Here is a 22,326-nt window from a genome sequence, read left to right on the forward strand (position 1 = left end):
CGGCTCCCCCTTTGCATCGAGCCCAAGGTGGGCGCTCCGGGCCGGGGCGGGGCGCCTGGCTCCCGCGTGGTGGGCGCTCCGGCCGCTGGGCTGGGTGCTCTGAGCCCCTGGAAGAGGCGCCGGAGCCCCGGCGAGGGGCGCCCCGTTACCCCGGGACGGGTGCCTGGAGCCGGGGTGGGCGCCCGGCCCGCGCGGTTATTTTTGGCGCCCGCGGCGGCGCGTGTGCGGGGCGCGCTCTCCTCCCCAGGTGCCGGCTCACTGGCGTCTCCCTCTTCTCTCCCCGCAGGAGCCCTGCCGCCGTGTCCCGCCGCCACGACTGACATCGCGCGGGAGGCGAGCTCCAAACAAACATCGCAGCTAATTTTTTTAAAAAAAAAAAAGCGGAAGAAGCGGCCGAGGCGGCGGCGGGAGGAGGCGGCGAGGAGGAGGAGGGGCCGCGCACGGCGGCCCGAGGCGGCGGCGGCGGCGGGGACGCGGGGACGCGGCTTTGTGCTGGCGGGTCGCGGGGCGCCCATGGCGGAGTGCGGCCGGGGGGGCGCCGCCGGCGGGGCCCTGCCCAGCTCCCCGGGCCCGGCCCTGGGCACCAAGGGCGCCCTGAAAGCCGGCGCCGGGGAAGGCGGCGGCGGCGGCGGGGAAGGGCGCCTCGGCCACGGGCTGGCGCGCTGTGACAGCGGCGGCGTTTCCAACGGAGACTGCAGCCTCGGCGTGTCCGGGGACGAGGCGCGGGCCAGCCCCGCCAGGGGACCCCACGGCGGCGCGCTCGCCCCGACCCCCGCGCCGGCCGCCTGCCCTCTCCCCCGGGAGAACAAGCCGGGCGGCCTGCCCCGCCGGAGCAGCATCATCAAGGTAGGTGGTGCGGAGAGAAAGGGGCACCCATCGCCCACCGCAGCCGTCCTTGGGGGGGGGGGTCCCCGTTTCTCCTCCGAGAGGGGAGCGGTGCTGGGAGGAGGGGGCGTTAGGGGAGCCCGCGGCTAACGGGAGCCGCCGGTGCACTGGGTGCTCGGGATGGTGGAGCTGGGATCGGATGTAAATTGCATTTGGGGGAAATTGGCGAGGTTTTCCCTTCATGTGCAGGGGGAGCTGTGCTCAGGCATTCCTGGTTGAACTTGGGACTGTCACCTCTCCCGGGATTGGCCTGGGATCATGGCCTGGACCTGGCAGGGCAGGACATGTTCCCCTGTGGTAGATAGCCTTGGCTGGTGACAGACTCCCTGCATGGTTTCTATTGGTGGTTCTAGTTAGTGATTCTGTGAAGACGTTTCTTAAAAAAAAAAAAAAAACAAAAAACAAAAAAAACAAAAAAAACAAAAACAAAAACAAAAACAACCCTAGGCGGTTGAGCAGATTGTTGAATAGGTTTCTTCTGACCTGTGTGTAGTTGCCTTTTGCAAACGGTCATAGCTGAAGGCTGCAAAGTCTCTCTGATGGCTCAGTCACAGGGAGACACATTGATTCTGAACCTCTATGCAGATTTCCGCCTTCTCCGGCTCAAAAGCTCCCAGAGATTATAGTTCTGCACGGTTTTAGTCTTCTTTCTTGCTGCAGTAGGCTGGCCTTTATTCAGTTCTGTGGAAGTTCTTTAGGGCAGTTTGCTTCGGTTTTTGGTATCTCTTGCATTGTGGTGTTTAGCAGAAACAGTCAGCGATGGTCTTGTGTATTTTAAGCCCCAGACGTAATATTAGGAACTCCTGAGTCTGTGGTGGCTTCCTTCTTATGTTACATTTTGGTCTGCTGTGTAAAAATATTTCTTGTGACGTGAAGTGGGGCGGGGGGGGGGCGGGGAGGAAAGTTGATGAGCTAAGAAGAGCAGAGCCTTAGGTAAGACCAGCTCTCTTTACTCAAGTTTGGAGCAAATAAGGAAATGTTGCTTGCTGAAAAGCCAGGGGCTACCAGGACAGCGAGCAGCCGCAAAGCACAGTGAGAGGGCTGCACCCCCGCCCATGGCTGGTGACTGGTGGGCAGGAGGACAGAATGGGCCACAGTGGAAAGCGTTGGCCCCGGTGGTATTTGACATGTAACTGGACCTGCAGAAATCTTCTAAGTACAATGTAAGATGGTGTTATCAACTCATGCAGTAATCTAAGTGAAATATACCACCTCGCTACTCTGTGTAACAGGCAGTTGTGAAACTGCTTTTCGCTTTGTCATCTGTTTGCACAGTTTATGTCTGGGCAAGGGCACCATTGGAGGGCTTAAAGCTCAGGTGTACTCACTATCTGCAGCAGGCATTTCCAGTTTAACTAAGGACAGTAAAATATATATTTTGTGCATACCTAGCTTTTAGTGACTCATATTTTCCTTTACTCTGTACCTTATGTTTCCATGTAAGTTGCTTTCAACTGTGCATGATAACCAATCCTATTGTCAGAGTTATGTGTCATATCTGTTTTTTTAAATTTTATTTTATTGGTGACCAGAGATTTGTGGTTATTTTGCACTGTGGTGTTAATGAAATTTGAGGGGGGGGAATTCCAGAGAGATACCAGCCAACTTAATTTAAACTCCTCACCCCCAATTCTCTGGAGGGACATGTTTTTAAATTTAAAAATAAATCAAACTTGACTGGTGTTTATAGTGGGAATTCGTAGTGTAACTTAATTAAAATAGTAGGTGTTTTAATTTTACATTTTGGGGGGGATTGGGAAGGACGGTTTGCCAAATATTTCTGACATGTGGAGTTGAGAACTCATCAGTAGATGTCATTTCTTCATCGAAAGGTCTAGAAGAACATGGGAAAATGATTAATTATGAAGAAGTCTCTGGGTTTTGAAATGTGAAAGTTTCAAAGATTTCTTTGTCGTTTTTTTTCTTGCTAATGAAGGCAGTTTGGCTTCTTGTTCACAATTGAATTCCTAGATACACATTGACAGGAATATAGTAAGGCCTCACTAGATTGTGTCCTGAGTAAATGGAGGGATGATATGGAAGTACAGGTTTGTTTTTTTTTTTCTCCTGTTAAGTTCTCTTAATTTCTAAAATGGGTTATTTTGCATTTACTTGTCTCATATTTTATTCATTGACTTGTACCTCCTACGATGACTCGATTGACTCCTTTTTCTTGCATCTATTTTCACCTTGCATTTTTCTTAAACACCCCTTAAAACTATGGAAATCCTGTTTGAAGCTGATCAAACCTGAATTTAGGAAAGAATTATGCTTTAATTAAGTAGGTAACTAGTTGTTATGTTTCCCCTTGAATTGGTATCTTGAAGAATCAAGATTTTTAGTGTGGTATCTTCTAAAAACATAATAGCATCAAGACAGTATACTAGCAGAAATAGAGATCTTTTACGTTAACATCAGCTTTTATAAAGCAATGAATAATACACACACATTTTTGTCACATGAATGGCAGACGTATTTCACTTTCGTTAAAAAAATAATAAAAAGCTTAGCGAATGTCCATGTAAAAAGGCAATAGCGACATCCTTCCTGGGTTTTCTTATGTTGCTTTTGAATAGAAGGGATGAATGCAGTCAGGTGATAGAATAGTAGAGGCGGAAGTAGATTAGTAAGCAAGGTGATAATTGGGGGGGGGGGGGGGGGGCGGGAGCCGTGAGAAAATGGCAGGAATAAATGCTAGCTAAGGAACAGAGACCAGAATTTACCGGGTTGCACTAGCTGAAATGTCCAGCTTGTGAGCTATGCGTGTTTCCTAGCGTCCATCTGCATTGCACCCTTGACAGCCCTCCCAGGTGGGGATCCTCAAATCAAAGGGAGAACCAACAGCCTAAAAGTGATATGCAGTTGCTGAGGCGCAGGACATGCGCAGAAATACATTGTGGGCCCAGAACTAGAATCTTCCCTTAAAACCAATTCTTTTGGACTCCGTCTGGCTTGTGAAGGTGGTGTTGAGTAAGAGATTGTTGTCAAACTACATTTCTGCCAAAGTAGATGCACAGATCTTATCCAAAAAGAGCTCCTTGGTTTTGGTAGCTGTGTTGATGAAAATTCAGAGTAAGCAGCCTTGTGGAACCTTTTACAGAGCCGTGAGATGATCAATAAATATGGAACTTGTCATCGTGCTTTTCTACTTTCCTGTAGCTTATTGAAAAGGTGTTACACCTTTTCGATGATTTACAAAGGCCATGACTAGATTTTTAGGGAAGGAGCCATTATGTTTGTCTTCTTAAGTAATCTAGTAAACGAAAACACCACTTTCATTTTCTCTTTCAATATTTCATCTCATCACACCATTCACTACAATGCCCACTTTATTTTGAAACAGTTAATTTGGTTAATTGTTCAGATAACATCCATTTTTATTATTTTTTTTACAAATAGCTGAATCCTTTAAGTTGGGATTTCTAAAAATATGAAGTAGCATTTTAGGCTTGAGAATTTTTTTAAAAAATTTTTCAAATAAATGAAGTTAAAGTGCCTATATATTCGAATTGTTTATTTTAATCAAAACTAGTTGAGTCTTTTGGTTGGTACTTTTTAAAGTGTAGCATGATTTGCATAAAGTAAAATTCACCTGTGTTGGTGCTCAGTTCTTTGAGATTTGGCAAACACACAGTTGTGTAATTGCCACCACAATCAAGATATAGAACAGTTCCATCGCCTGAAAAAATCCCCCCAGTCCCTTTGTAGTCTTCTCTCTCACTCCCCCTGAACATGGCAACCTTTGATCTTAGGTATTTTTTTTTTTAATAGGTAGGAAGTATAGCTATTCATCATTTTGGTATTTAAATTAAGTAATAACAGCCACTGCCGCTTATTGAACATTTACTACATGCAAAACACATGAAAAGTACTTAACGTAAATTTCTGACTTGGTCCCGTAGCAATCACGTAGGCTGAAGAAAAATAGAGGTCAGGGACGTTAACCACCCCGCCAAGGTGGTGGAGCTGGTTAATACACCCCGGTTGGGTACAGCTGCACTCTGCTGGCCCCCAAATTACACAGGCTGTTTTTCTAATTTCTATAGAATTAAGGTAGCCTTGGCAATTTGGAACACTGGGTTTGATTTCCCTCTTTAAACGCAGGGAACATTGGAGGGGGGGAAAAGAATCTCTCTTTCTGCTGGCAGAAGAGGCTGACAGATAGTATAACTAGGCAGCTGTTTAATCACCTGTTGTTACTGCTTGACCAGACTGGTCAGATTCACTGGGACCATTGGTTTGACCTTGCCCGAGGTGGCAGCTCTGACTTTTCTTAATATCATTGTTGTTATTATCCTGGTATCATACTGTGTAGGGGAAACACCTTCATTACTTTATGCCACTGTATATCCCTCTGTCTTGATGCTGAGCACCCCAAGGTGGGCAATAAGCGAGCTTTTTGAATTTATTATACGTATTTATACAAAATAAGAAAATTGCGTGTATGGATATAATATTGGCCCGTGGTTTAAATAAACTAGACTCCTAGCAGGCAAAAGCTGGGCTGTATTTATCAGTTCTGCACAGATAACAAGCACTCAGTAACTATACTTTTAATTGGATCTCAAATATACTATCTGCATTTGACTTCAGACATTTTTTTTTTTTAAATAATTGGGGAAAGACAACTGCATGCCCAGAAAACTTGTGGGCCTATCATAAATATTAAACAAATGGTTACAGGACCACAAAGTGAATTTGTCTGGATTGATAGGAGCCTGGATCGACGAGCTCAGAAAATTCTAATGACCAATCAGCAGCTCTCAGCTTCACTTTGTGCGCTCTGCAAGGGATCTAGACTGTTCTTTTGTCCTTTTCCTTTCTTGTTTTAAAGCTTAAGTTAACCATGCATCAGTATTGAACACAGTAGGGTAATGTAATTTACAGCCTAAATGCAGATGTAAATGAAGCGTGAACATTCATATTTTCTCTTCAGACTTTGTCTTATGCATGTATGTCCAAGAACAGATACCCTGTTGCTTATTAAGTTTTGGTTGTCTTTACTTACTCATGTACCAGACCCCTGGATTAATTTAGCTACCTTTTTATTTTATATTGTTAGGGTTCTGTAGAGCAGAGGATATTCAATTATTTTTTCCCATGGGCCACAGGATCTGAAACTGTGTTCCTACTGATAATAATGATGAATTGAGAGGGTTGTGCTTGGCATAAGAGTATTAGTAGTGACTCAAATTCAAGTCAGAGCCCCAGGGGAAGTCTCAGCTGTACCTGTTTTCCTCGTGTCAGAATAATTCTATAGCTTCAGGGTTCTCAAAGTGTATAGCGGATGAAACTGAACACCAGTGACGATTGTGCGAATGGTCCAGCTTGCAGGCTAGACACTTGGCACTCGCCTATTTCCAAGTGGCAGAGGAGGGCAGGTGGCTAGGTGCCCTGCTGGCCACCAGTGCTTGGTCACGTGGCAGGAATAATTAGGCAAAATGCACCCTAACTAATAAACTCAGCTGGGCTGTACCCTGGGGTCTTAGCCGCACTCAGCCTGCATGTTACCTGTCTGGGTTAGTCAGGAGGCAGAAGACTGGTGGGAATAATAGAGGATGTGGAGTTAGGAGTGTGGATCCGAGTCTGGCTCCCTCTCTTCCTTTCTGTGTGGCTTTGGGCGGGATATTTAAATCTGTGCCCCATCTCTAACACAGAATAAAATCCTACCTCAGAGCATTTGTGAGGATGAAATGAGATATGAGTGAAATAGAGCAGTGTGGAGCACATGATAAACTCAATAAGCAGTACCTATTATCCCCCCCCCCCCCCCCCCCCCCCCCCGTTTCTCTTATTTAGAGTTTACCTGAAATGAGCAAACTCCCTTAGCTCCACTTGAGTTGGAGATCATGAACATTGCCATGCCTGCTCTGGAAGCTTTGTCTTTTGAAATATGCATAAGGTACCCAGAGAAATTTCCCAGACACGTTCTAAAGATGTTCTCAAGAATTATTTGTTTTGGTGTCTTCCTAAATCTGAAGCCTCCGACAACTGTACACATATCTAAATGGCCTCAGCTAAATGGTCAAAGGCTGTTGGCCGTCAGTCTCATTAAGCCAAGCAAGCACCCAGGTGTCTTGATTTGCCCAGGCAATCCAGATTTATACCTTTCCTCCTGACAAAATTATTAATAGAGCCCTCTTTCACTCTCAAAGACATCCTGGTTTGGATGATAAATTATATGGCCACCCTACTTATCCGCTTTTTACAAACTCTGTTACAGCCTGCGTGGGAACCCCAGGAGACGGCTGTCTATGCCTAAACTTAGCCTGGCGTTTATTTCTTCCTTTTCCCAGCTTCCAACACTTTCCTCCTCTCTCGGTCACCTTCAAGGTCTTCCTCAGTTAACCACCTCTTAGAACGAATTGTTTCTTTCTCTGCCTTCCAACCACCACACCCTGCTTGTATCTCTGTGCAGCCCCATTTCCTCTGCCACCTAGGTAACTTAACCTCATTCACCTTCAGTTTATGGAAATGCCCAATTTAATGTCTTGCAGAAAGCATGTATGTAAGTAGGTGCTTGTTGAACAGACATGCAATGGGCATGCATGATATAATTTATGTTAGGAGTTTGATGGTGTTATTTAGACTTAGCTGCCACTGATTTTGATTGGAATTTAATACTCAATGGGCTATGAACTTCAAAGAAGAAATTTACTTCATGTACATAATTTTGGAAACAATCAAAGGGAAGGAAATACCTTCACTTAAAGTTGGATCCAGGAATTTGGTTGGTTCCAGAATTGTTTCGCAAGACGTTAATATAAATGATCTGTTCCCTTTGGTGCCCCTGAAATAAGAGTAGACCTTTGAAAATTTCTTTTGATTTATGTTCTATCAGAGTTTAAAAAGCATGGCAAGAGACCTTTACTGTTTGTTGAAGCATTTAATCTATTTTCTAGTATTCAGTTTCTTTAAGTGATTATAGTTTCTGCCTTTTTATGTTTTCTTTTTAAGGAACTGAATTACTTAAATTTTCATTGTCATTAACATTGTATTGTCAAAAGATATTTGTTGGGAGTGCTTTAGAATCTTCTCTATAATAATAAAAGGGTAATATGCTAATTAGACTGGATATCTTCCAGACCTCATTCCGGACATCCTTCCTGACAAAGCCAGGATCAGAGGGAAGCTGGTGTCAGCAGCTGGGGGAAGGAAGGCCTACTCTTGCACGAATTTTTATGCATCAGGCCTCTAGTTAATAATAAAAAAGAAAATAAGTAAGGAGTATAGGTGGAGTTGCAGAAGTAGGATCTTTAATCCCTAGACATGTTTTGCAATCTAATGGTAGAAATTCTACTTCTTATTGCAATTTAAGAATTGGGTGTGGAAGAGTTACTAAGAAATGCTTTGTTTGCATCATCTCATGCAAGTCTCACCACCGTCTGGAAGGAGCCATTATCTTCTCTTTTTACAGACAAGGAAACCCACTCTTCCAAGGTTTGGGTATTTCCACACAAGGTCACAGAGCTTGCAGGAGGCAGAGCCAGCATTCAGACCAAGTTTAACTTGAAAGCCCATACTTTGAACTGCTCCATTACCTCTTCCTACTTCATCTTCTGAAATGTATCTCTGACTTTTTCCTTTTTCTCCTACTTGCCCAACCCATTCTGGTACCTTGATCTTAGCAGTTTCTACCAGTTCTAAAATAGATGACTGATTTTTAATTAGGAAAGGTTAGCCTTTTGTGGCTGAATGTTGCGAGGAAGCCAACATGTTCCCAACCAACAGAAATCCATTTTGTCCTTTACCTCTCAACTCTTACTTGGTTGATTTGAAAACTTTTTAGGAGGGGCGGGGTCATTTTCCATTTTTGTTTCTTTTTTAGCAAAAACTTGATTTACAGTCATACACATTTTAGGTTCCTGGAAGCTAAAACAGATAATAGTAACAATTTGTTTTTAGGTGAGCTTTTATGTATAACATCCATCCTTATTATTGTTTTGGCATTATGAAGTAATTATCCTATATACTAAAAGGATAATATGCAAATCAACCAAATGACTGAATGACCAGTTGCTCTGATGTGCATTGACCACCAGGGGACAGAAGCTTGATGCAAGAGCTGCCCCCTGGTGATCAGTGTGCTCCCACAGAGGAGTACCACTCAGACAGAAGCCGGGCTCACAGCTGGAGAGCACACCGTCTGTGGCGGGAACCTCTTCTGCTTCCACAGCAGTGCTAAGCTGTCAGTCAGATATCCCCTGAGGGCTCCTGGACTGCGAGTGGGTGCAGGACGAGCTGAGGGACCACCCTGAATGCACAGATTTCGTGCACCGGGCCTTTAGTAACATTATAAAATATGTTAATATATACAACCGATTACTATGAAGTTCGTATTCAAGTATATTCCTGGATTAAAGTAAGATACTGATTTGGAAATAGCAGATATTAACAACACCCCAGAAACTAAGCAGCTGGATTTAAAAGTGATTAATAATGTAAATTATGGGATTTTTAGAAGTGAAAGGGATCATGTAAAATTCTTTTGTAATTAGATACACACAAAACCATACTGGTTAGTACGTTTAGCTCCTAGCTATGGCTGAGTTCATTTATTTGCATATTAGCGTAACAGAATTGAAGAAAAAAAAAAGTAATGTAATACTGCAGTATGTGAGTATTAATAGAACAAGATGTGGTCTTCTAAACAGCTATATTTGAGATCCTGTTTTTTGCTATAGATAGCTGCATGTGTACATGTGCTATACTTGTGCATTCATATACTCTGAAGACTCTGTTTATAAATAGTAAAGATTAAAAGCAAATAAGATAATGTAGTGGAAGGTTGACATGGGTCCTGTCTCATAAGACTGATGGGTAGCAGGTGTCTCCTCTCTAAATGGAAAATGCCCAGGAAGGGCTAGGCTGCTTTTTATGAGCATTGCTGATGAAGCCTCTGTTGCTCTCCACCAATTAGTGTGGCCACAGAGGGATCAGTGACCTCGTTTGCAGCTACCATTAGAATCACAGCTGTATGATTCTCTCCATATGGTTTCCCGATACCTTTTATTTTCCGTCTTCCTTCTCAGCTCTGATCTCCTGTGGATATAGTATGATAGATGCAATTTTTTCAGATAGTTAATATGGCTTCCTGTTTATTCTTGAAGGAAATAGCTTGGGTTTTTTCTTTCTATTAATCCTTGCTAATGGATAATCTTAGCTATTGGTAGAATTTTTCAGGTGTTTTCATATTATAATTAATAGAATTCCTGATCTAATACCTGTTTTAAGGATGTGTTTATTTTTGAAATTGTTGACGATTTGTTGAAAGAGATCTGTATGCTACTACAAAGCTATCTGGTTTGTGTATATTCCCAGAGATGCCTTTCTATATGTTAAAAATAATATTAGAATTGCTATGTCATAGAATTTGTGTATATTGGGCTTTAGTAAATGTTATCATGTGGTTTTTCTCACTGGTTAAAACAGTTTACACAGCCACCTGGTTGTATGGGTTCTAAGTCCTCTAATGCTTACTGATACTTGGTATTGTCTTTTAGTTGTAACCATGTGTGATGGTTACATACTGGTACCTACTGTGGCTTTTAGGTTGCATTGCCCTGAAGATTAATGATGTTGAACACTTTTTCATATGTTTTCTTGGTCATTTGGATATTCTTCTTTGTAAAATGCCTGTTCAAGCCTTTTTCACATTTCATTTTTAAAATATATCTATGTTTTTTTTTTTATTGATTTCAGAGAAGAAGGGAAAGGGAGAGAGAGAGCTAGGAACATCAATAACGAGAATCATTGATTGGCTTCCTCTTGCATGGCCCCTGCTACAAATCAACCCGGCAACCCAGGCATTTGCCCTGACGGGAATCGAACTGTGTCCTCCTGGTTTACAGGTCGATGCTCAACCACTGAGCCAAACTGGCTGGGCTCTTTTGCCTATTTTAAATAGCTGGGTTTTTATTTATTTTAAATTGATTTGTAGGGCTTATTTACATTTTTTGGTATGTTAAATGACATCTTTTAATGACCCAAATTTCTTAGTTTTAGTGAAATCTATATTATCAGCAGTTCTTTTATGATCTCTCATATTGCATGATTTACATGAAGCTCAAAACTAGGCAAACTAATGAGACTTTTGCTGCATTGGAGCACCTGTGCCGTGAATCCTGAGCTGAGTGATGGCGTGGGTGGAGAGTGATGGCGTGGGTGGAGAGAGGGGCAGCTGGCTGGAGTCGATGGACAGTGGCTTTCCTGGACTGCTTTGAAGACACAATGGAGCCGGGCTGGGTGGGGAGCAGACACAGCATGAAGGATGTCTCGGTCATTGAAGTCATCTTACGCTGTTGTGATTCTGCGGGGAGTTATGATTTGTTTTGGGTGTAATTTTGAGAGATTTAATCCTTGCAGGTGCTCTCTAAGGGTTTAATGCTAAAAAGTGTGCTGCGCATTCAGAACTTTGCGGACACTCATTTGTGGAGCACCTGTTCTCTGCATGACAGCGTTCTAGATAGTGCTTTTTGGTCTCAAAAGCAGTTAAAAACAGAAGCCAGTTATCCCGGTCTGTAGACAAAAGCAAGAGTTATTTGATTACTGCTGACTAGCAGTCTACCTAGGACCCCAGGAGGTCAGTGTGGCGTTTTAGCTCCACTCAGCACTCACCTTGTGGGGAAGACAGCAAGTCCTCACAGGGGGCATTTCAGGACACACTGGAATTGCCTGGGTGGGAAAACTTACTCATGTGCAGATCCGCTCCAGGCTAATTAAATCAGAACTTTCAAGGGCTTCCCCACCCTCAGAGTTTAAGGTGTACCCAGGATCAATAACAGCTCTGAAGCCTTTCTCACATGGTGGATCTTCGACTGCCCCTTCATCTCTGTCAAATAACACGGAGCAAGCAGCTTCCGGATCCTGCACGCGACAGTTGGTGATCCTGTGGCCGGAGAGGTGCAGGGGGTTGGGTTAAACCTTTAGTTGCCTCAGTGGGACTTTTCCTTCAAGGTGTAGCTGAGTTGCCCTTTTTTTTTTTTTTTTTTTTTTTTTTTTTTTTAAAGGGATAGAAAATACTGAAAAGGAAAAATTTCACAGTGAAATTTGGAGAAGCAAATTTTATATGTGAACACGATGGTCTGCCCTGTGTATTAATCATGGTATTATAAGAATGTATTTTTGATCCAGGTAAAGGAATATGTCATGCCAGTTATCAAAAAGGCCTTGGGTTGGTAATCCTGAGCCTTAACCTACCTAGATTAATTATCACTGTGCAGTCACTAACTCCTGGTCCATCCCTTGGCTCTTTTCCATCCCTAATAGAGAAAAGACATCTGTCTGCCCCTCACATTATACATCACGGAGGGAAAACTTTCCCAGGAGGAGTGTATTATAGAAAGAACTAGTTTTACTGAGGCATGAGCACACTTTCTAGAAAGAGGTGATTGTACATTTCAAACTTGGCTGAATCGAGTCCTCACATTTCTTTTAACCACATCATCTGTGCTCAGGTGGCAGCATGTAGCAGAGCTGCTATTTACTCATGAAAGATTATAAATCGACACTTGCCAAGCACACATCTATGTGTACAAGTAATTTATTCTGGGAGGAAGACGACCAATGCATGATGTGTCAGTGCACCACGCTGTGGTGGGCTGGCAGTCTGGGTTGGCATGCCATGACCTTTGGGTGAATGAATGTCTACTTTCTGAACGCTGTACAGCATTTTTCTCTCGCCACACAGACCTTTGCGGTCAGGAGGAATGACGATTGAATTCCCAAAGCATCCATAAAAATATTTTATTGGCTGCAAAGCAATACCATGAAAATATCAGTGTTGCTTATTTCTAGTCTTAGATACTTGGTGTGTATGCTTTCCCCCTCAACTTGGTTGCTCTGTTACCAGATCATCAATGTTCACATTTATTCTTTCAGGTCAATTTTTTTTCTCTTCCAAATTAACATGGGGGAGTTCTTCCAGCAGAGAAGCTTGTCCACTTATTCTAGGTCGGTGCCAAGGAAGGGACATGGTCTGGTGGGTAGGGTGCATTTTTGGAGACTCTGATCCCTAGAGTCTGAAGGAATACCCACATTTTGTCAGCAGGAAGTGTTCTTAATCTTCCTGATTGTGATTGGGACTCTTATGTTAATGCATAATCTTAATAGGTAGCTTAATTAATTGATTTGTCATTGGGAGGCATGGTGGAGATGAATTTTTATATTCTTTAGGGGGGAAATTCTGCATCATTTTGTGAAATTTTAGTACTCAGTCATATGGACCAAGCGAAGAAAGAGGCTTCCTTTTCCACAGTATAATTACACAGATCCTCTTACCCGTCTTCTTTGTTAGGGAAGAAAGTATTGTTAAAAAATATTTTTAAATAGGTAAGTAGCTCTTTGTCCTAAAGAATGGCTGCCCCTGATGAATGCTCCTCTGAGGGGTCTCGCAGCAAAAAAGTTAAACCAAGTGGTAGAACTAGGACACATAGTGTTCCATGGGCAGTTCCTGACCTCATTTCATTTGTACTGCTAGCCTCCTCATTACTGGTTGCAAGGTGAGACAAGGAGGAAGATGGCTTAGAAGATGTCACCAAAGTAACAGGGCATGAAAAAGCACCTGTCCCCAGATGGAATTTGGCAACTCTGAGGCCTGCCATTCCTAGGAACACCAGGGGCCATTTGATCCATAAATTATGCCCCAAAAATCTCTTTCAGCATTTCCCACATCAAGCTACAGGTTGAAAATGATAGAATACAGCTGAGATGGAAGAGACTGCTTGTGTCTAGAGTCCTCACCTACTATGGCGAGGGCAGGGGTGGAAGGTGTGGGCTGTGGGGATCAGTGTCCTGGCCAGTGTGCAGTCCACTGGGGCACACTGACTAGGAGGCTGTGCTTTGCAGGCGGTGGAGAGGAGAGCAGAGGCAAAGAAAGATACAATTGCTTGGGAGTACTCTGCATCTCTCGCTGTTGAGGTGCTGCCCTCCATAGCACAATTCCTGTGGCAAATTCACTTTAGTGGTGCACTGAAGCTTGGCCCCAAGACATGCCATGGAGCTGTTGCCACTATGCAAACAACAGCACACAAAATTCAGCCTGGCAAATGGAGGTGAGAACTGAACAGAATGGAACACATCAAGACTGAGGGGGACAGTCAAGCACCACCTTCACGGAGGGCCGGTTTCATATGTCGAGAGGACTGGTAATCTAGCCTTAGGGCTTTTCTGCTCTATCTGAACAGAGCGGACTGGTGGGGCCATGTTTAAAACCAACAACAAAAGAGTCCCGAGTAGGCCGGAGGCCAACTTCCCTGAGTTTCTCTGCAGTGGTTTGAACCCGAGCTGCGGACTCCAGTCCGGTGGTCAGGGAGCTGGCCTGTGGAGACCGGAAGCTGCAAGTCAAGGGTTTTGGGCTCTGATTTAGGGTTTGTGCCTCTGCTTGATTGAAATGTTAAATTTTGAGAGGACACTGCTTTCTCCTCTTTTTTATTTAAGAAGTACGTGAATGCTTGTCTGCCATATTTCTTGTATCTTTTGGGCATGTGGGTGAGTACTTTTTGCATAACAGATGTGGTAAGTGAATCTTATATAGATCTTGGGCTGATCTGCTTGTCTACTTGATTTAGTTCCTGCTATTTTACTGTTGATTTGATTCTTTACATGAGAAAGATCTGTGCTGTTCCTGCAGAGTTGCTCATAAATCTGTTAAATTACTCCCTGTCTTCTCCAAAGAACCCTAACAAAAAACGATCTTATTTTAAAGGTCACATTTAATATTTCCCCTCTCTTTTAGCATTCATAATTGAAAATGTTGTTTTCAGTACTCCCTGTTCACCTTATTTGAATATCATGTTTTGGTTTCATATTTTTATTCGGTACACTGCGGCTTTGATATGACACTCCATTTCTAATTGAAATGCTTAACCCTGGGCCCTGCACATTCTCCCCCAGTTCTCATTATTTCTCAGCATTGTGAGTTGGCCACATGGCATGATTGTTTTAGTTACCACTAGGATAGAGCCACTGAGGTCTTACTCTCAGCACCTTGAAGGGTTCTGTTAGCGGATTGTGGTATTGAAGCAGATAACCTTCATTTTCTCCTGGTAAAAATTCAGAGAACTCAGGAAGTCTCTTAAGAAAATGAGATACTTTTTTTCAGTGATTTAAAAAAGATAACATATTTAATGGAATCATTCCCCCCCCATAGAATATTCAGTTCAAGACAGATCTGAACTCTATGTCTAGCTTGTATTTTGACTTGTAAGACTGTTGATTAAACTCTTTATAGCTTACTGTATTCCCTGTCAATTGAAATAAAGCTATATGTTGATCTACTCATTGTATTAGGATAATGATCCTAACATTTCGAAAGCAGTTTAAAACTCCTAAGCCAAGGTGTTATGAAAACTTAAGAAGGTGGTAACAGTACTCATAACCAAAAAATGTTCCTTCGTATGATAACCATGCATCATAGTTGCATAGTTCTTAAATCTCCACAAGGGACTTTTAACAACTCACTTTACTCTCACAGCTATTTTGTGCTGTAGACATCATCGGTGGCCCCATTTTATAGGTGAAAACGTTGAGGGCCACGTGTACAAAATTACACACGGTCACATAAAACATTAGCAAGGTGAAGCTCTGGACCAGGGGCTCCTGTCACTCTTCCTGTTCCTCAGGTATCTTCACACATTTTATTTTATTTATTTATTTATTTATTATTTATTTATTTTTTTCTTCACACATTTTATATGTGTAAATTGGGAAGGTGGCACTTCATTCTTCACCCACTTAATTAACGAGACATAAAAATAGAAACCCCAGCATCATCAAAAGACAATCTTAGGGCAGTAATCGTTTGAGGTGGTGAAGTGTTTAGCTAGTTGAGAAACCCAAGAGTTGTTTTTCTGCTGTGAAAGGAGCTGATGTTTAATGCCTTGAACATTTGCCTCTGGCCTACTATTACTTAGGAAAATTAACTGCTTTGCTGCTTATGCTGATAAGGCAGACCATCTGCATGTCCTTGAAGTTCAAAAAAAGTGTATTTTTGCACAAAATTTATTTAGCAAGTCAGACGTATTTGTCATTCCAAGAAAGCAACAGTATTGCTGCCTGCCATTCTGAGGCCACCTGTTGCTTGCAAGGTGCTGCTCGGGATGACTAAGGACCCTTCAGAATGTGGGGCTGGTTCGAGCCAGCTGTGCTGGGGCAGTCCTTGGGGCTCAGGGTGAAGCTGGGGCCACTGAGGACAGGGTCACAGACTCCTCCTCTGAGCCAGGGAGCTTTGCAGAGAGAAAGACTCCACTCTCTGGTCTCAGTCTGCATCCCTGACTCTGGAAATCTGTGGCTGTGCATTCTGTCACCTCCTTTCACCATTCTTAGCATACGGTTTTATCTCTTGCTTCTGTGTTTATTTACTTGTTTGTTTAAAAAAATATATTCTTATTGATTTCAGAGAGGAAGTGAGAGGGAGAGAAATATAGAAACATCAATGATGAGAGAGAATCATTGATTGGCTGCCTCCTGCATGCCCCACACTGGGGATTAAATGCACAACTCGGGCATGTGCCCTGACCAGGAATGGAACCTTGACCTCCTGGTTCATAGGTAGATGCTCAACCACTGAGCTATGCCGGCTGGGTTATGCCTTGCTTCTTAGAGAAACCTCAGCCTTTGCCTTGAGACATGTCAACTAGTCCATGGTCCCTGTGCTTCAGATCCCATACTCATCCTCCTGTATTTTTAACTTCTACTTCTGTGCAGATGTCTCTCCCATCATCATATAAGCATGCTCAGGTTCTTAAAACACAAGAAAGCTAGCAGTAACCTTCACCTTCAGCTCTCTCTTCAGCTGTATCTCGAGAGCAGCTGTGATCTGCTCCATTTCCTTTCTTTATATTTTCTCCTCCACCTTCTCCCACCACGAAAGTCATCAGGGGTCACTATGCCTTAGAGTTAATAAGCCTCCTCCCCTTATTCCAGGCCTGATCTTGGGCAGCTTTTCCACGACCATAGCTGCAATTAAGTAGGCATTCACTGGTGAGTCTTACATGGATGTCTCCAGCTCAGATTTGCCCTCTGAGTCCAAGAGACAGCTGTCTACTCAGCATTCCTCTAGCATGTCACTGCACATTCCACTGTAGTGTGTTCAAATCCAACCTTCCCCTTCTTATCCGGCTCCCACTTCCATCTGGTCCTTTTCTGGAACTATTTAGCTTGGCACATGGCACCATCCATTCTGCTTTCTTTCCAGTCAAAGAATCAGTTGGACTGAAAGAGAGAGTGTTTCTTTTAAAGGAGTTGGAAAGCTTAGGAAATTATTGTAAGCTCTTCTGTCATTAGAAAAATGTTTGCACTTATTTTTTGTAAAGAGGTCAGTTCTGATATACGATGTTATAAAATTAGGTAAGTGCATGATTTCTATAGCAAGAACATGGGCTGACTTGAATTAAAATGATTTAGCTCTTTAAATATAACTTTCTCGGTAGTTTTCAGCCTAAAGTGGTTTAGAGGGAATAGCTAGGTATTCACATGCCTCTATTCTTAACCTCCACTAATGTTTCTGAGTTTCTTATTATTTGCCATGCGTTGGTTCACTTAAAATTGCAAAGCAAAATTTAATTGGTATATGGATCAAAAACATTTGCTTCTTATAGGGAAAGTATTAGGAAAAGCCACATTTGTGAGCCAGAGAGGGACAATTTTTAAACATTTGGGAAAAGGGTAATAGCTACATGAAGAATCTCTTTTCTTCTAAGCTTTCAGTTTGCAGTCTAATCAGCTTTTAGACTAGGACAGTAGTTCTTACTCTGGGCTCTGTGATATATAATATTTTCCTCATTGATTTCTTTCCTGTTGTTTTGGAATATTTCTGTGAAAAAAATTATTTTTTATGCCAAGGATATTCCTTAGCCATCTTGCTAAAGGTGAGTATCAGATGCATGGAATGATAGCATGCCTGGTGTGGAAGTCCCTTTTGGAGGGACCTTCACATTACGGAATTAATTTAGTTCCCCTTTGACAGGCGCTAAAGCAGGCCTGTCGTGTCACATGGTCACAGGCAGCCAGCTCTTCCTATACTGGAAAATGCTAAAGGCAGCAGAGTACATTGGAGCTCCAGCCCTTTCATTTTACTTTTGTCGCTGAATATGGTGAGACACAAAGCCTCTATGTGCTTGTACAGCAAGGTCCTTGCCAATGAAAGTGAGACTCAGTAGCATTCTGGTGTGCCCAGCAGCGGTTCTCAAGCTGTGTGAGAGGCCAGAGCTGTGAAGAGCCGGCTGTGTATCACACGTCCAGGTGGGAGATGCCGGAGACCGGGGGAAGCTTTATTTCTGGCTCGTGGTCAGGTTGGTTCTGTGGCCGAGTACAGAAGGAAAGGATTGAAGGAGTTTTATTTAACACGGCACTGCGCACTCAAGGTTGCTGACATTTCTTCTAATTTAAAGCGCATTCTGGCAGGATAAGTCCTTTCAGCCCGCACCTGGGTGAGCTGTTGGAATTCATCACAACCTCCCGATGGTTTTCATCTGTTGTGTGTGCATTTTCAGAGACTTCATCTTTTGTGATCTCTTTTTGTAAAGTGGAGTGGTCACTGCTGTCTTTGAAACACAGAACTGTGAGTGGAAGAAAACCCTGATCCCAGCTAATCTGGCTTCAGTGCTGAGGTGCTAGAAGTCCCGTGTGTCCTGAGAATGTGTCCCTTCTGTGTCCCTGTTCAGTTTTGTCAAGGCTGCCAGCCAGTAACCCTAAAAGACATTGGACAATTTGGGAAGAGCCATGGCCATGACTTTCACACTTTCACTCCTTAACCACTGAAAGATTTGCCAAAAATAAAAAGGGGACGCCGGGACCGGTTTGGCTCAATGGATAGAGCGTCGGCTTGGGAACTGAGGGGTCCCGGGTTCGATTCCGGCAAGGGCATGTATCTTGGTTGCGGGCATGTCCCCAGTAGGGGGTGTGCAAGAGGCAGCTGATCGATGACTCTCTCTCATCGATGTTTCTAACTATCTTTCTCCCTTCCTCTCTACAAAATCAATAAAATATATTTAAAAAAAAATAAAAAATAAAAATAAAAAGGGGATTTGGGGGGGCGGGGAGCAGACTATGGATTTCATTTGGTTGACATTAAGGACAGATGTGAGAAGAGAAGAGTGTGTGTGAGAAGTGTTTGTGTGTTTTAAAAAAGGGATAACCCTGTTTGAACCAAGAGGACTTTCCTGATGGGATGGCTTATTTGGTGGTGATCTGGCCTTCTGAGTGAGGTCCATCTTACAGTTCAAGGCTTTGCCATCACCCTGATGGATGCTCTGAAAAACCAGGAGTGCTTTTGCCCAGATCTGCTGGGCAGGGATAGCGACAGCCGTGGCAGCCTCTTTGCAGGCAAACGCCTGCAGACTCCAGGAAAACTACTGAAGGTTATCTTCGTCCTGACTGCTCTACATTGAATGGAGACTGGATCCTCTCCATGACACATAGAGCATCAGTGGTGCTGTCCTTGCTACAGAAGGCCCCGGGGGTATGGGCAGAGGGAGTGATGGACGGTGAATGGGACTGGAAGAGGTTTAGGGGACCACTACACTTCACACAGCCAAGAGGGCTGTGATTCTACCTGGCACCACTCACCTTTTATCAAAACAAAAACTGGAAGACGAAGTTGATTGAGTGTCATAATGCCAGGACCCAATTTTAACTTCTGTATCAAAGTGAAGTAACTGCCTTCTAATTGAAATTTTCTTTTAGTATGTGGTATCCTTCTGTTTTACCTGTACTGTTTAGATTTATTTCAAGGTTGTTGTTTTTTTGTCTTTTTTTTTTTTTTTTTTTTTTTTTCAGAAGCAGCCAGTTAAATTTTGCATTTGAAATGAATTTGGGAAGTATTATTTATAAAATTTACAAATCTTCTATGTGAAGGAAGTGAATTTCCAGTGATGGCATTAATTGTGTGCACAATTTTGTGGGTATGTGCATATGCTTCTGGGAAGTTTTCTTCAGATTTCCAACGATATCAGAAATTAAAAAACAACAACCAATCGTTTATTCAGAGCAAGACTGTGCTGTGGCAGTAGCTCTAGCTCCGTGGCCGGCAAACTGCAGCTCGCGAGCCACAGTTTGGCCCCTTGAGTGTGGCTCTTCCACAAAATACCACGGCCTGGGTGAATCTATTTTGAAGAAGTGGCATTAGAAGAAGTTTAAGTTTAAAAAATTTGGCTCCCAAAAGAAATTTTCATCGTTGTACTGTTGATATTTGGCTCTGTTGACTAATGAGTTTGCCGACCTAGCTCATTGTTTAAACTTCCTCAGAATATAGACAACATACACCGATCTTATTAGTGCTGTGCCCCCATCTCTGGAGGAGGAAGCCGAGAAGGGAGGGGTCCCTGTAAATGGAGGAGTAGATGCTGGCAGGTGCCCATCACTCTCCACGTCCAGCCAGGGCACCACTAGCTATCATCTTTGAGGAACATGGGCAAGATCCACCTACAGGGGCTTCCCGGACAGGCAGGACTTATGGTCGCAGGCCTGCGTTTTGACTTTCATGGGCCTTTTCTCCTTGTAGGTTTCTTCCTCTATTTAAATAAAACATAAAAAATTACATTTACAACTGTGTTAGTGTAAGGACAAATCTACTATTATAGTATTACAGATTAAAACATGTTATTCCACCTAAAGATTCCTTTTTTCCTTCTGATTTGAAAAGAAAGTTTGTAAGCCCCTAAAAATATTGTGGGCCTGGCATTGTGCGCCTCCTGCCCAATGGATAAGCTGGCCTTGATGTATGCAGACTATCCCTGATTTTCTTTCTTAAATGTGTGAGGAGGAAGTGGAATATACAAATAAATACGTTATTTTTACTTCCAGTCTATTATTCTCAGTAAAGTTGGGAGAAGTCATTGAGCATACTGTGAATTTAAATTTTGGAGAGAATTTTTCATTAGTTAATATGTAACTTGTACGTTCAGTTTATATTTATTGTTAATTTTTGCCTAGAAATTCATTTTCAAAATTTTAATAAAGTTTGAGTTTTTAAAATTAAAATTTTACTATGTTAACATCAGTAATTCATATTTTACAGAGTTTGAGAGGATTTACTATTTTGAGTATATGCAATGGGGAATATTTTAACCATTCTTTCTAGCTTATTTTGTGAATATACAGTACTTTCTATATAATTTGTTTTCTAAACTAAATTAATTTTAGATAGGAATGTCTATGTTTTCTCCCAAATCTTCATTTTCTCCAAATTCTCTGAATAAAAATCCACTTTAAAAGATAACAGGCAATAATTTTGTGACTTGGAAATTTCAGAGTAGCCAGGAAAAGCATGTTAAAAATAGAAACTGTGTTTATTTACTCCCTGCTCCACCCAGTCTAAAACACAGCCGTGTGGTTGCAGGCGAGGGGAAGGCTGATGGTGACTCGGAGGGTGTTTTTCCCCCTGTTGCTGAGTTGAAGGAAGATATCCTTTTAACTTCTGAGTCCAGCTTCCTTTCTTTGGCAGCTCCGATGAATTATTTGCACATGCTGTTATCTGAAAATGAGTTTGACCAGTTAGTTTAGTGTTTGGTTCATTCTCCTTTCTATTTATATATTTTATCCAAGCTCTGTGCCATGAAAGGAAATTTTGAAATTTTTGGTTTTACTAATGATTATACTTTCAGAATTTGTCAGTTTATAATTTTAAGTTTTCCTGTTGATTGTGTGTGTGTGTGTGTGTGTGTGTGTTTTCATGATGATGTTCTTTGACTTCCTTCTTGATGTGATGTATACTTGAAATGTATACTCTTAACATTTCTTGATAGCAAGTTCCTGGGTTTCAATTCTAACTCTGACACTTACTGTTGAGCAAGTTACATAACTTCTCTATGCATAGCTTCCTAATCTTTGAAAAGGCAATAACAACAACAACAACAACAACAATAATAATAATAATTCTTTCATTGAGAATCGGTGTATTACAGCATTTAGCACAGGATTAGGCACATCAAAGCATGCAATGCTTATTATTTCATTATTTTTATTCTTGCTATTATTGTTTTCTTTTCTTTTTTAAAAAATATATTTTATTGATTTTGTACAGAGAGGAAGGGAGAGAGATAGAGAGCTAGAAACATCGATGAGAGAGAGTCATCGACCAGCTGCCTCTTGCACACCCCCTACTGGGGATATGCCCGCAACCAAGGTACATGCCCTTGACCGGAATTGAACCCGGGACCTTTCAGACCCCAAGCCGACGCTCTATCCATTAAGCCAAACCAGTCTTGGCGCTATTATTGTTTTCTTATCAAATATCTTTTGGGATCATTGAGTTAAGGTGCAGTAAGCAGGCAATGACTAGTGAAGAGGATTAGGAATAAGAATATTAACTTTTATGACTTCTGAGGTTAAAATTTGTACACTACAACTTAGATACACTTTTTATATTTTGCAATTTCCTTTATATTCTATAACTGATTTAATACTGGTCTGGGGTCCTCATTTCTGTCAGCAAAATGCAGT

At 42.4% G+C, this 22,326-nt stretch overlaps 1 protein-coding gene across 2 annotated transcripts in view; it reads left to right on the forward strand.

Moving 5' to 3' along the window:
* The first annotated feature begins 296 nt into the window (after positions 1-296).
* The window catches only part of PLCL2 (phospholipase C like 2), a 159,532-nt gene continuing 137,502 nt past the window's right edge, over positions 297-22,326 (forward strand). Inside the window, exon 1 of one of the 2 annotated variants that reach the window (XM_036431568.2) lies at positions 297-846. In XM_036431568.2, the coding sequence (XP_036287461.1) occupies positions 514-846 (333 nt within the window). In that variant the 5' untranslated portion in view covers positions 297-513. The remainder of the gene's footprint in view (positions 847-22,326) is intronic. The other variant, XM_045579314.1, reaches the window with a different exon arrangement.

The sequence above is a fragment of the Pipistrellus kuhlii genome, unplaced genomic scaffold, assembly GCF_014108245.1.
Source record: "Pipistrellus kuhlii isolate mPipKuh1 unplaced genomic scaffold, mPipKuh1.p scaffold_m20_p_11, whole genome shotgun sequence".
Lineage (NCBI taxonomy): Eukaryota > Metazoa > Chordata > Mammalia > Chiroptera > Vespertilionidae > Pipistrellus > Pipistrellus kuhlii.